We start from the raw sequence: 14,117 nt of genomic DNA, 5'->3' as shown, positions 1-14,117 counted from the left end.
CTGAGGAGTACTATAAAAGATTAGCTCATTTTATGCAGTAGCTTTGTGAGAATGTCATACCTGTTTGTTCCCTTTACTACAATCATAAGGACCTGCAACTTTTTTTCTGACTTCTGTGAAGAGCAAAGGTTAAAAAAAAAAAAAAAAGACACAGCTGTGAGGGGAGGTGTACTGAAGAGAGCAGAGCACTGGAGTGTTGATAAATGGGTATCAGTCTGATGAATGCTAATGTATTATTTTGTACTCAGCTTATTTGCATGCTATTTGCTTACAGCATTAGGGAGCAAAATTTATGCATAACACTTGCATTGAGAAACTGCAACTCACTTTAGCACATGACTTTAACGCCAAGTAAGTGCATTGTCCCCTCTGTTTTACACACAAGGACTTGCTCTTAATCATGAAAGTTCAAATACAGGCTTTCTCCCTTCTTACTGAATTGTTTTCATGTTGGAAATTTTGCTGAGAAGATTAACTTATTTATTTTTATAGGTGTGAGAAGTTTTTATTGTCTCACAATTGTCTTTCTCCATCATCTAGAATGATGTGCAGTTTGGAGTAAATTTGGATGTCACAACTTACAGCAATGGGAAGAGGGAAACCCACAATCCTCCAGGTCGAGCTCTGCCACTTGTCGTGTGGGACTATTATAAGGTACTTGGCATCAGAACTTGTAATTGAATAGGCTAATTGTGGCCCTGAATCTCTAGTGCTTATGGCAGTGTTTTTCTGTTTTTGTTTTCACAGAATGGCTGTTCTTTGAGATTGTTGAATCCCCAGGCCTTCTCTATTACTGTGTGGAATTTTTTGTCAGTCTTACAGGAGCACTTTGGAAGCATGTGTGGAGCAAATACGTATGTTTTTTTTTATTGGACTAGATTTCTTTTTTTGTCGTCATTCTAGAATGTGATGGTTCTTCATGATATGTAGTAGAGTCTCAGATTGAACTTAGTGGTGTCCTTTCTTGTGATTTAGTCCTCAGCCTGAAGGAACTTATGGGTAAACATAAGTTCCTTCATAATATCCTAACCTGAAAATTAGAGAAAACTATCTAGAAACTTGTCCATTTTTATTTATTTATTTATTTTATTCATTTATTCATTGTTTTACAAGTTGCAATAACACACTTGTTGAAACACAGAGAGCATATTACAATCAATGAAAATATAAATCTAACCAAACAGGTTTTTCATGAAACACTCTATCTCTTTCTCAGACCACTACTATTGATGGTGAGGAGGGTGATAAAGGTAATAAATAAAAATTACAAAAGAAAAACATCATATATACAAAACATCAATTACAAAAGAAAAACATCATATATATGATATACATATAATAAGTGGCTTAACTTCTGATGTTTACCCGTCTAAGTCTATTTACCATTATTCCTTATTTAAGCTTTTCCTATCAACAAAAATCTGCAACTGCTCTGGCTCAAAGAAAATATACTTATTACTCAAATATTTAACTATGCATTTACAGGGATAAGCGAGTAGGAATGTAGCCCCCATCCCTCTCACTTTTTCCCTCAGCAACAAAAATTTTCTCCTTCTTTCCTGCGTTATTCTAGTAACGTCAGGATAGATCCAAATTTTTTGACCATAAAATAATTTCTTAGAGTTCTTAAAGTATAGTCTCATCAATGAGCTTAAATCTTGCTCAAATACTAAGGAAACAATTAACGTACCGCGAGTCTCCACTTCAGTAATTGAATCTTCCAAAATAGCAGTTAAGTTTTGAAGATCTATTTCATTTCCCTCTTGTGCTGGTATATTTTTCTTTGAAGGCAATTTTAAGAAGTAAACTCTATTGCAAGGCGGTATAGCTTGAGGGGATATGTTCAAATTCACCATTAAGTACTTTTTAAATAAATCATTAGGAGCTATCCCCGGTACAATTGGAAAATTTAATAATCTCAATGTTAATCTTCGATTATAGTTTTCTAGTTGTTCAATTTTTTTATGAACCATAAGTTTATCCTTTACCAAAGAGTTTGTCGTATTCTGTATAGTTTTTATTTCTTCATGATTCTGTGATATTTTTTCCAAAGTGTCAATTCGTACCTTTTCCAATGATTCTGTCAAGGAAACCATTTTAGTCATAATTGACGTGGTTTCTCGAGCGGATTGAGAAACAGTTTGTTTTAGCTCTTGAAGAGTTTTCCAGATTAAGGTCAACGTTATCTCTGTAGGAATAGCTTCCTCCACGGTTTCCTCTGGCAACCTAACAGGAGCTGCACTGCCAGGCTGGGTGGTTCCGCTAACGACTTCCGTTGCGTCGACCTCTCCTTGTATTCTCCTTAGGTTGGCCGGGCATGGAGGTGGAATAATCCCCGGGGGCGAGAGTGTAATATCAAGGCCCTGAGACGCCGACGCCAACTCTCCTGCTACGGCGTCTAATGCAGGCCGCGCCATTCCGGTATCGCGGGTTTGAGTCACACCGAAGCGCTCCAAAGTCTGCTGCACTGGGGAAGACGTCTTGGCCGCCCGCAGCTGGCCCTTAGTTATCCCCTTTCTCTTTGTGTGTGGCATGGTAAGAAACAATAGCAAGCAAAAGTTTCGGAGAGCAGCAGGAGCGTTACCGTGTGTTAGATCGCCATCTTGGCCACACCCCCTTGTCCATTTTTAAAGAATGGATTGGCTCAGCACCTCAGCAGTGACACTGTACATTGCCTGGCAAAATGACCAAGAAGTTTCTATGTTCGTAGCTCAATCTTGACCTAGAGAGAAAACACAAGCAAGAGTCCACACTCCGCACAAAGCAAACAAGCAGACAGCAGAGTTAACGAGAGTGGCAGGATGTCTTTAATAAGCAATTCTTCAAACTGACTCAACATGGACAGTTTGGACTAATCACTGGATGGAAATTTTGATGTTCAGCAATGTCTACAGCCAGCTATATGTGTAGTTAACACATTCTGTAAACTTCGTGTTCCCATGTGATGTAGATGTATTTTGTTGTCTTGACCTCTAGGTTAAGTAGATGCTTACAGACTCCACAAGCAGTCCCTGTTGCTGAAACACAGTCCATGTCGAGTCAGTTTGAAGAATTGGCAGGGTGTCTTTAAATAAGAATTCTCATCAATTCTACTGTCTGTTCTTTGCCTGTCAATATCAAGCTAACCAGGATTTGGAATACTGCAGAAGCAATGCTTGACAGTTCCTGGGAAATACTGACATACAGGTCATGTAACAGCTACTTGCTAAGTGACAAGCATGTAATAGGCATAGGCGCCCCGTAAAAGAGGCTTGGGGAGACTAAGCCTCCCCAGCCCAATCTTGACGTTCCCCTGGCTGCTGCCCTCACAAATGCAGGGCTTCCGCAGCAGCCAGGGAGCTCTCCCACCGTCCTTCCTGCTCTCCCCGTCGGGGAGTCCCCGACCGGCAGCTCTCCTTGCCCCCCCCCCCCCCCCCGCGTTACCCCAACCCCCCGCCAGGGCCCACCCAACATCCCCTCTCAATTTGCCTGCCTCGGTCCCTGACTCCCTAAAGCATTCTTATCTTCACCCGTCGCCGTCCGCGCTGCCTCACTGCCTGTTAAACAGGAAGTGCATCAGAGAGAGCCGGAGGACGCGGCAAAGGGGAGCGGGAACAGAGCTGCCTGTGAGAATGAATGGCAGGCAGTGAGGCAGCGCTGACGGCGACGGGTACGGGTGAAGATAAGAATGCTTTAGGGAGACAGGGATCGAGGCAGCATGCTGAGAGAGGGAGGTGGGAAATGTTGGGGGGAGATGCATGGGGAGAGAGAAGGAGAAATGCTGGATGTGAAGGAGGACGGAGGGACAGATGTACAGCAAGAGAAAAGGGGAAATGTTGAACATGGATGTGGGAGGGAGGGAGACAGAGAGAGAGATGCTGTATGGGGGTGGGAGGGATGCTATAAGGGGAAGGAAGAGGAAGAAAGACATAGATGTTGGGCCCAGGGTGCAAGGAAAGGAGATAGTGAGAGTGATATGGGCAGTGGGAGAGAAGAAGGAGGGAAGAGAGGTTGTACCTGGGGATGGATGAGAGGGAGGGATAGATATACACTAGAGGGGAAAGAGAAAAAGAGGGATATTGTAGATCCAGGGACAGAAGGGAGTGAGGAGAAATGCTGGATATGGATGGAGGGAAAATGGCTGAATTTAAGGACTGGATTGAAACACTTTGAGGGCAGATGTTTAAAGTGGAGAAAGGATAGGGACAGGGCTACAGATGGTAGACAGGACGCAAAAGGACACAGGAGGATGGTGGACATGGTGAGAGAAAAAATATCAAATGGAAAGAAGACACTGCATAAAACAGAAGACACTGGGACCAAAGCGAATAGAAAAACTAAATGATCAGACAACAAAGGTAGAAAAAAGTATTTTATTCAGAATTTATTAACTGGAATATGTCAGCTTTTGGAAATATGCATTTGTGATGTTTTGCATGTAAGTTTCATTTTTTCTAGTATTGCTGCGTGCTGAGTCTGACTTCTTGAGGTAACTTTCCAGTTCAGTATTTTGCCTTCATATCTGTTGTGTTATGTGTTTTTCATGTGTGATCAAGGTGCAGTATTCTGCTAGCGTGTAGTATTTTCAGCCCTTTTTGGGTTTTTTTTTTTTTTTGTTTCACTAGGTTGTGCACTGGTGTTTTACAGCCCGGTGTAATTACAGTGCTGCCTTTCCACGCATAAGGTTGTAGCTCGTCCTGTCCTTGGAATTAGTACTGTTATGGTTTGCTAAGGTTATGAGTGTGTTTTTGCACAAGTTTGTGTATAGTGTTTTGCAGTGGAGAAATTGTGTATTGGCCTTACTGAGGTGGCACCAAATCATCAGAAAGGGTTTTAGAGCCTAAATCATGACACACTACCTCTTGAAGGATCTACATATAGTCGTTTATAAAAGGAGCTCATTGTGAGGGTCACGTGATGCTGTGAATAACAGCAGACGCACCTGGGATCGCTGCGAGGCCCGAACTCCCCCAAACACCTTGAAATTCGACTTTTAATACCCAGATCGAGAAAGAAAAAGGTGCAGAACGGTCCGAGAATATATGGACAAATTTCTGACTAACTCGCAAACGCTGATGGCTGCTAAACCTCCTCGCAGAGGCGCGGACAAGGCAAAATCGGGAGAAGACAAAATGGCGCCTAACTCACCGCCCCGGTCGGCCCAGGCAAATTTAACGGCGGAACTGACGGAAGCTGTAGTTAAAGCATTAGACCCCCGACTGCAGCAGCTTTCTGAACAAATAGCAGGAATTGCGCAGTCCACAACAGATCTACAACGGCGCACCGGAGAGATCGAGTGCAGAGTTTCGGATGTGGAAGACACGCTGCAGGAGTACAAGGATAAAGTGGACAGTATGGAGGCCATAATTAAAACACAACACGACAAACTGGAGGAGCTGGAAAACAGGGCGAGGAGGGACAATCTCAGGTTTGTTGGCTTCCCTGAGTCGTTAGCGGAGACATCGCTGGCAAAGACCCTGGAAACCTGGCTAATTGCGCATTTCCCTGAGGTGGCCATTCAAGGGGAGATAACAATGGACAGAGTACACCGGGTGGGCCCAGCGAGATCGGATGCCACGAAACCCAGAGTTATAATAGCAAAATTTCATAGATATGCTCAAAAGGCACAGCTCTTAAGTTCTTTTAAAAATAAGCGAGAGTCTGTGAAATACGAGGGGCAACAAATCAGGATGTTCCAGGACTACTCGGCGGAATTAGCATCCAAAAGGAGGGCCTTTTCAACCATATGCTCTCATCTAGTAGAAAAGAAATATCGTTTTATGGTACAATTTCCAGCCATTCTAAAGATCCAGCATTTGAACCGCTGGCATGCATTTACAGAGGCAACAGAGGCAGAAGAATGGGTGAAATCTCTGGAACCTGTGTGAAGGCAGTATTTATTGCAGGTGTGTAATGGGGGTCAGCCGGGAATGGAATTTTTGGTTATAAGTTGGATGGTTTAAGCATAAATGTTACATGAGGGAGAAGTCAATTGATGGGGGGGAGACGGCTCTCAAACACCAGGTGAAGACCCGGATAGGCTAATCCCTCAGAGAGAGAGGGGAGCCCAGAGCGAGACTGGGGAGGGGAGGGGAGAGTTATGGGGGGGGGGGAAGGGGAGGGGGGAGGGAGCAAGGAAGAAGAACATTGAGAGTTGTAGTCAAAATAGTAAACAGTCAACACACATTGCGAATTAAGAGACAGAGAAAGGATAGGGTAGAACCACAGGGGATGGGCTGGGCCCCTGGGGCAACTTATCAAAAGGGATCAAGGGAGGATACAGAGAAAGAGCTAGACACATAAGTCCACTTTAAGAGTAATCTCGTGGAATGTTTCGGGCATAACATCTCCCGTCAAGAGGACCAAGATTTTAAATCAGCTTAAGCATCATAAGGCCTCGATAGCCTGCATACAGGAGACTAAATTAACAGACATAGAACATGAAAAGCTAAAACAAAAATGGGTGGGAGAATGCTATTACTCGTCTTCGGGGGCTAAAAGAAGTGGGGTGGCGATTCTAATTAAAAAAGGCTTGATGTGTGGCTCTAAACTGATATATAAAGATGGGGAGGGAAGAGTGGTACTGTTGAGTTTAAACATACAGGGACTGCGGGTTTACCTGTGCGCGGTATATGCCCCCAACTCCCATGCAAACACGTTTTACCAAAAGTTAATTTCTCTGGGCCTCCAATACACGGACGCGCCATGGATATGGGCAGGCGATTTTAATAAAGTCCTGGACCCACAATTAGACAGGTCGGGAAAGAGAGAACTTGAGGAGAGGGCTAGTTTGCAAGAGCTGGGAACAGAGTTGGGATTGGTGGACCCCTGGAGGTTACTGCACCCAACCACCTTAGATTACACGCACCAATCAAAAGCCCATGGGACGTGGTCCAGGCTGGATTATATTCTAGTGGACCAGTCATTATTTTTTAGAATTGAACGAGCAGAGATAGGCCCAGTGGAAGTGTCAGACCACTCACTAATTTGGATAGATGTGGTGCATGACATCCCTGGAGAGAAGGGCTATGCATGGAGCTTTCCCTCCTTCCTGTATAAAGATGAAAGATTTGCCATATACATTAGAGAGCAATGGGACCAGTACATAGCCACGAACGCAGGAACATGCACATCCCCAATTATACTATGGGAGGCCTCCAAAGCCGTAGTCAGAGGGGGGATAATAGCCTATATGAGTGCTAGAGGGAAGCGGATAGCGGCGGGCATAATCAACCTGGAGCATGAGCTGAAGAGGGTAAAACATAAATACATACAGCACCCAACAACTGAAAACCGAGATGCCTTAACGGCCACAACGGTGGCACTTAACTCCCTTATACATGACAAAACCCAAAAACAGATGACAGGGAGCCGGTTATATTTTCATAGGTTTGGGAATAAGGCGGGTAGACTGTTAGCCAAAGTGGCGCAAACGCAGAGGCCTAAGAAACTGGTAGCCTCCATTCTCCCTAGGAGGGGCCCACGGGTTCATAGTATAGAGGGAATCACAGAGGCCTTCCATAAGCATTTCACGGAGATGTATTCTAGGGGCGATAGCCCAGAGGAGCAATTAACCATTGACTACATAGTAGACTCCGGAATGCCGAAATTGACACAGACGGAGCGAGATTTGCTCTCCTCACCAATACAGGCCCAAGAGATTCAAAAGGTGCTCAAAACCCTCCCTCTGGGTTCAACACCGGGCCCAGACGGATTTTCAGCTGAATATTATAAGATTTTGCCGATACAATTTTGTGGGCCATTGGTTGAGTATTATGAAGCGGTGGTGCAGAGGGGCTTCTTTACCCCTGGAGAAAATGAAGCAATGATAACACTAATCCCCAAGCCGGGTAAACCGGAGGATCGAGTTGAGTCATACCGCCCAATATCACTTATCAATGTAGATTTAAAAATTTTGGCCCGAATACTGGCAGAACGGTTAGCACCGCGACTAAAGGAGTTGATAGGGGAACATCAAGTGGGCTTTATAAGGGGTAGACACTCAGGAATTAATGTGAGGAAGGTCCTTATGTCAATTGCCCAGAGTAAAGACACAAAGACCAGGATGCTGATGGCTAGTCTCGATGCAGAAAAAGCTTTTGATAAAGTTAATTGGGAATATCTGTTTCGAGTGCTAACATATGTGGGGGGAGATGACTGGTTTTTAAGAGCAGTTAAAACTTTATATGAAGGCCCCTCTGCGAAGATTTTAGTAAATGGGGTCAAGTCCCCAAAAATTGAGATACAGGCGGGCACAAGGCAGGGATGCCCGTTATCCCCACTATTGTTTTTGATTTACTTAGAGCCTCTGTTGCGCACGATTGCAGTGGACCCGGACATAGAAGGGGTTCAGTTTCCGGGGCAGGTGGTGAAGGTACTAGCCTTTGCGGATGATCTATTTCTAACTTTGACAAAGCCACAATCATCATTACCGAGGCTGTTAATGACAATAGAGGAGTTTGGGTTCCACTCAGGGTTTACTTTGAACACCCAGAAATCCGTAGCCCTTCCTGTAGGCCCAGAATTAGTAACAGAATGGGAGGGAACGTTTCCACTACAATGGGCACAAGGGGCGGTGACATACTTAGGGGTCCAAGTCCCGGCTGACCTTAAAACACTGTATACCTTAAATATGGCCAAAATGAAGGACAGAGTGGGGAAAACACTTCACAACTGGCAAGCACTGCCCATCTCATTAATGGGACGAGTGGCTCTCTATAACATGATCCTATTTCCGACATGGATTTATGCGTTTCAAATGTTGCCAATGTATCTGAGTGGGAAAGATGAGAGATGGTTACATCAACAACTCAATAAATTCCTGTGGCAAGGCAAACGAGCGCGAATGTCCATTCAGCGAGTCATGCTTCCGCGAGATAAAGGAGGATTGGGCCTTTTGGATTTGAGGCTCTTTTCAACAGCAAGCTCAATGCGACACCTCTCTGACTGGTTTCGGAGCAAAGAATATTTTACAAACACACAAACAGAGACACAATGGTTTCGACATCAGCACTTTGCCAGCTGGTTACACATGCCCTCCAACACCAAAAAGACTGTGGGGGCGGCGGCTCCAATCTTCAGACCGTTGCAAAGGACGTGGAGATGGCTGACAAAGCATTACGAGCTGAGCACGGCGTCCTCACCATTATTGCCAATCAGAGGCAATCCAGCATTCCCTGTGGGGGACACATCCAAGATATTCAAGAACTGGGAAGACCATGGAGTTAGATATCTGTTCCACGTGGTGACGGAGCAAGGTACGATAAAGCCATTCGAAGATTTGTGCACGGAATTCAAGCTGGACAAGAAAGATGCATTTGCATTTATGCAACTACGGCACTATATCCAGTCACTTCCTAGCTCATCGCTTAGTGTGGGAAGCTGGGAGACATATAACGCAATGTTGGGTCTGGACGATCAAACACGGATACCACTTAAATGCTTCCACTGCCTTCTCCGGGAACGGACAAAGAAATATGATTATGAGAAAGAAGCGGGACAATGGACGGCAGATTTGGGAGTACCCGTTACAGCGGAACAGCTGGGAAATTGTGTGCAGCGAACCTATAAATTGACTGAGAATGCGTGCTGGCAAGAAACGCAATATAGGTTTATCCTGCGCCTTTATGTATCACCACGCAGGGCCTATAGAGCGACACTAAGAGACAATGATGACTGTGCAAAATGTGGGTTAGCGAATGCTCACTTAGGCCATATGTTTTGGTCGTGCCAAAAGGTACATAAATTCTGGAAATCCCTGGCAGAACAGGTGTCAGACATGTGGAATGTAAAGTGGCACCACTCCCCGAGACAATTATTTCATAGATTTACAATACAAAGTCATAAACCGGCTGGCATGGAAACCTTTTTACAGAGGTCAGTCTTAATGGGGAAAAAGGCGATCTTGCAAGTTTGGCTGTCTACAGAAAGTCCAACGATAGCCCAGTGGAGAGCACTTATGATCCACATGTGTTCCCTAGAACGGAAGAGAATTACAGACTTAGCTTCCCAAAAGGGAGATGACTATTGTAAAATATGGGCCCCATTTTGGGAGACTTTGACTGCAACGACAAAAAGTAGAATATTAAACTCTTGAAATAAAGGAAGGGAGGGAGGAGAGGGGGGGATAGAGGGAGGGGAGATATCAAAGGGGGGAAGGGGGGGAATAAAAAATGGAAATAAAGGGAACAGTTTTGGTTGTAAGGACTGTTATTAATATTGTAACCTACATGTATGTTTTAAGTTCCTTTGTGCACTGATGTGAATAAACAAGATTTATAAAAAAAAAAAGGAGCTCATTGTGAACACTTTCCACCCTAAAAGGGTGTTTTGTGGCTCTACATGAGAATTGTGATATTATGATCCCTTGTTTCATATTGTTGATGGTCTGCATTTTCCGTATGGGTGGTATATTGGTTTATTAGGGTCTGCCCAGTGTTATGGTACAGTAAGGTTTATGAGTGTGTTTTTCACAAATTTGTGCATAGTGTTTTGCAGTTGAGCAATTGTGGTTAGTACATGCTTTGAGCAACCACTTTATTCTTTGATATATGATACATATTTAATATCTAAATTTAATAAAAGGTATTAATTGTGACTTATTTTTACTTATTTTTTTTCTGTGTTGTCAGACAATTATACGGGGCGCCTATGACCTTAGTGCAATTAGTGCTTATCATCAACATGTAGAGGGTAAGCCTATCTATGGACAGCCTTTAGTTGTTCGCTTCATGAGAGGTTTGCTTTTGTCAAAGTCCCCTGTCAAACGTCCACCAGTGTCATGAGATCTCAACGTCGTTCTCACCCAGCTGATGAAAGCTCCTTTTTGAGCCACTGAATTCCTGCCATCTGAGGTACTTGACTTAGAAGGTCGGTTTCTTGGTGGCTGTTACTTCAGCTCGTAGAGTCAGCGAGGTTCAGGCCTTGGTAGTGCTTGTACCTTATATCAAGTTCCATCACAACAGAGTAGTCCTCCGCACGCACCCTAAGTTCCTGCCAAAGGTGGTGTCAGAGTTCCATCTGAACCAGTCAATTGTCTTGCAAACATTCTTTCCCTGTCCTCATACCCGCCCTGGCGAAAGCAGTTTGCACACCTTGGACTGCAAGAGAGCATTGGCCTTTTACGTGGAGCAGACAAAGCCCTTTAGACAGTCCGTCCAGTTGTTTGTTTCTTTTGATCCCAACAGGAGGGGAGTCACCATTGGAAAACGCACAATCTCCAATTGGCTAGCAGATTGCATTTCCTTCACTTACGCCCAAGCTGGGCTGACTCTAGAGGGCCATGTCACAGCTCACAATGTTAGAGCCATGGCTGTGTCAGTGGCTCACTTAAGTCAGCCTCCATTGAGGAGATTTGCAAGGCTGCAACGTGGTCATCAGTTCACACATTCACATCTCACTACTGCCTTCAGCCGGATACCCGATGCCATAGTCGGTTTGGGCAGTCGATGCTGCAGAATCTGTTTAGGGTTTAGAATCCAACTCCACCCCCCCCAGACCCATTTCTCTTCTGTCCCAGGCTGCACTCTCAGTTGTTTATGGTTTCAGGTCAATCTATGTTATGTCCTCGCCATTGCAAGGCCCAATTGACCAATGTTCATTGTTTTGAGTGAGCCTGGTTGCTAGGGATACCCCACATGTGAGAACAAGCAGCCTGCTTGTCCTCGGAGAAAGCGAAGATACGCACCTGTAGCAGGTATTCTCAGAGGACAGCAGGCTGATTGTTCTCACAAACCCGCCCACCTCCCCTTTGGAGTTGTTGTTTGTTTATTATTTGCTTTTTGATTAAACTGAGCGGGAACTCTCATGCGATGGGTGGGAAGTTGTCCTCGCATGTTCGGTGCGCCAGAAGGTGCTGGCAAAACTTTTTTATTTTTGCTCTGCAAGAATTTGCCATTCCTGTGCCGCCGTGGACGCCAACCCACATGTGAAAACAATCAGCCTGCTGACCTCGGAGAATACCTGCTACAGGTATATACTGTATCTTCGCTTTATCTGGAAAAGGATGGAGAATATTGTGCTTCCATATCGGTCCATGGAATGACCACATCTTGAGTATTGTATGCAGGTCCGGTTGCCCCATCTCAAAAAGAAATAAAACTAGAAAGGGTTCCTAGATGTTCAGTGTAGAGGAGTAGCATAGTGGCTACAGCACTGGGCTGAGATAAGCCAGGATTCAAAGCCTGTTGATACTCCTTGTGAATTTGCCTCGAGTAGTGAATTGGCCTCAAGTAGTTAAGAGAAGTAGGTTTTGAACTGGGAAAACTAACATGCAAATACCAGTTCTTCACTGACCATGGTTTGTGATCTAGGACAAATCACTTCACCCTCCATTGTCTCAGAAGTGGAGAAGTTGCTTAATAGTTAGAGAAGCAGGGTGTGAACCAGGGAAGCCATGTTTCAAATCCCAATTCTCCCACTGACCTTCACCCTCCTTTACTTAAGGTAAAAACTAAAGAACTGATTTTATTAACTTCCAGTAAAACAGCACATTTGGTTTTTTTTTAACACAGGAAAATTTTTCTGTGAGATTCATTAACCAGAATAGTTTAGTAGCTCATGTTAGTGAATCCCATGGTAACTATTTTGCTGCACCTGCTAATATTGTCCAGTCTAATTCACATCAATGCAATGATAACAGGCAAACAGTGAAGCTGTGTATCGCCCAGCTCTCTGAAAAGTCCAGCTGGGTGTTGTACAAAAAATAGCCTCGCAACCCTTCATCCCTTTAAAACAAATAGCAGCCCTCTCCCAATTTCATTTAAGAATGCAAGGTCAACAAGCCAGCGGGAAACAGCAACACAAGCCAAATGGAAAGAAAAAAAGAAGTGCAGTGGGTTCAGGTGGGAACAAATGAAAGCAACTGAGCCTCTAAACCAGAGGAAGCAACAATTTATTTAGGATCCAACAGGGCCCGTGTTGTGGCTAATCGCCTAATTCAGAGGTCATATGATAGTCTCCTTAAGTCACTTGGGTCAGAAACTCTCAAAATCTAAATTTAGTTTGCATCCTTGAGGGATTGTCGGTTAGATCTACTTCTGCAGATCAGTCTGCTCCAACCCTGGGTTTGCTCCATTACATTCCCTGCATGAGTGCATTTTTGATAGTTTGATCCTTTAAAAAAATACGGGGAAAGAAGATCAAGTAATGTCCACAGCATAAGATATTAGCAAATAGTGATTATATTAACATCATACCATTATATAGTGTTGACGGGCCTCCAATTAAATTACATGTTTTGTTTTGGTTGGGGATTTTTTGGGGGGTGGGGGTAGTTTGTTCCTTTTTGGGAGCATTTAAGATTCTGCTAGCTTTTTTTGATTCATTCCTTTTGAAGAAAGGTTAAAGAGGTTAAAGCTCTCCAGCTTGAATAAGAGAGAGCTGAAAACCAATATAGTAAAAGCTTATAAATTCATGAGTGGGGTGGAATGGTCAAACAGAATAATTGTTCACACTTTCAAACACTAAGATGAGAGGACATTCATGAAAAAAATAGGTAGCACATTGAAAGCAAATTGGAAAGAGATTTTTTCACTCACGTACAAGTATATACATATATTTTTCACTCAGCATGGAGGGGGTCTTTTACAAAGGCATGCTAGCGTGTGCTAAACACTAGAGACACCCATATATTTTTAGGGGTGTTTAGCACATGCTTATTTTTAGCTTGCATTAAAAACGCTAGCGTGCCTTTGTAAAAGGACCCTGGAATTTGTTGCCAGATATGCTCAAGGCAGTTAACATAGCTGGGTAAAAAAAAAAAAACAGGTTTAGGCAAGTTCTTAGTCATGTAGCCTTGGGAAAGCCATTACTTATCTCTGGGTATGAGTAATAAGTAACACTATTCCTTAGTATCATGCCAGGTACTGGTGATTTGGATTATCAACTGTCATAGACAGAATGCTAAACTGAGTGAACTGATGGTCTTTCCAAGTACTATACATCTTATGGTCTTATGAGCAAAATTCAAGCACTGGAGCATGCATCACTGTGCTTTGATGTAACATTAAATCATTGTTCTGACTTTGTGTTAATATTTTTTGAAGAGTAGGAATATGCAGTTTCCTTATTAACAGCAGATGAATCCATTTACTGATGGGTTATATCCGCCTACCAGCAGGTGGAGATAGAGAACACTG

At 43.7% G+C, this 14,117-nt stretch overlaps 1 protein-coding gene across 2 annotated transcripts in view; it reads left to right on the top strand.

Moving 5' to 3' along the window:
* LOC115465796 (ribosomal oxygenase 1-like) overlaps positions 1–14,117 on the top strand; it is a 229,852-nt gene that overhangs the window by 105,095 nt on the left and 110,640 nt on the right. For both annotated transcript variants that reach the window (XM_030196524.1, XM_030196523.1), the window contains 2 exons: positions 541–654; positions 748–854. In XM_030196524.1, coding sequence (XP_030052384.1) covers positions 541–654; positions 748–854 — 221 coding nt within the window. The remainder of the gene's footprint in view (positions 1–540; positions 655–747; positions 855–14,117) is intronic.

This window comes from Microcaecilia unicolor, chromosome 3, assembly GCF_901765095.1.
Source record: "Microcaecilia unicolor chromosome 3, aMicUni1.1, whole genome shotgun sequence".
NCBI classification, from domain to species: Eukaryota; Metazoa; Chordata; class Amphibia; order Gymnophiona; family Siphonopidae; genus Microcaecilia; species Microcaecilia unicolor.
This window is presented reverse-complemented; position numbering and strand designations above follow the sequence as displayed.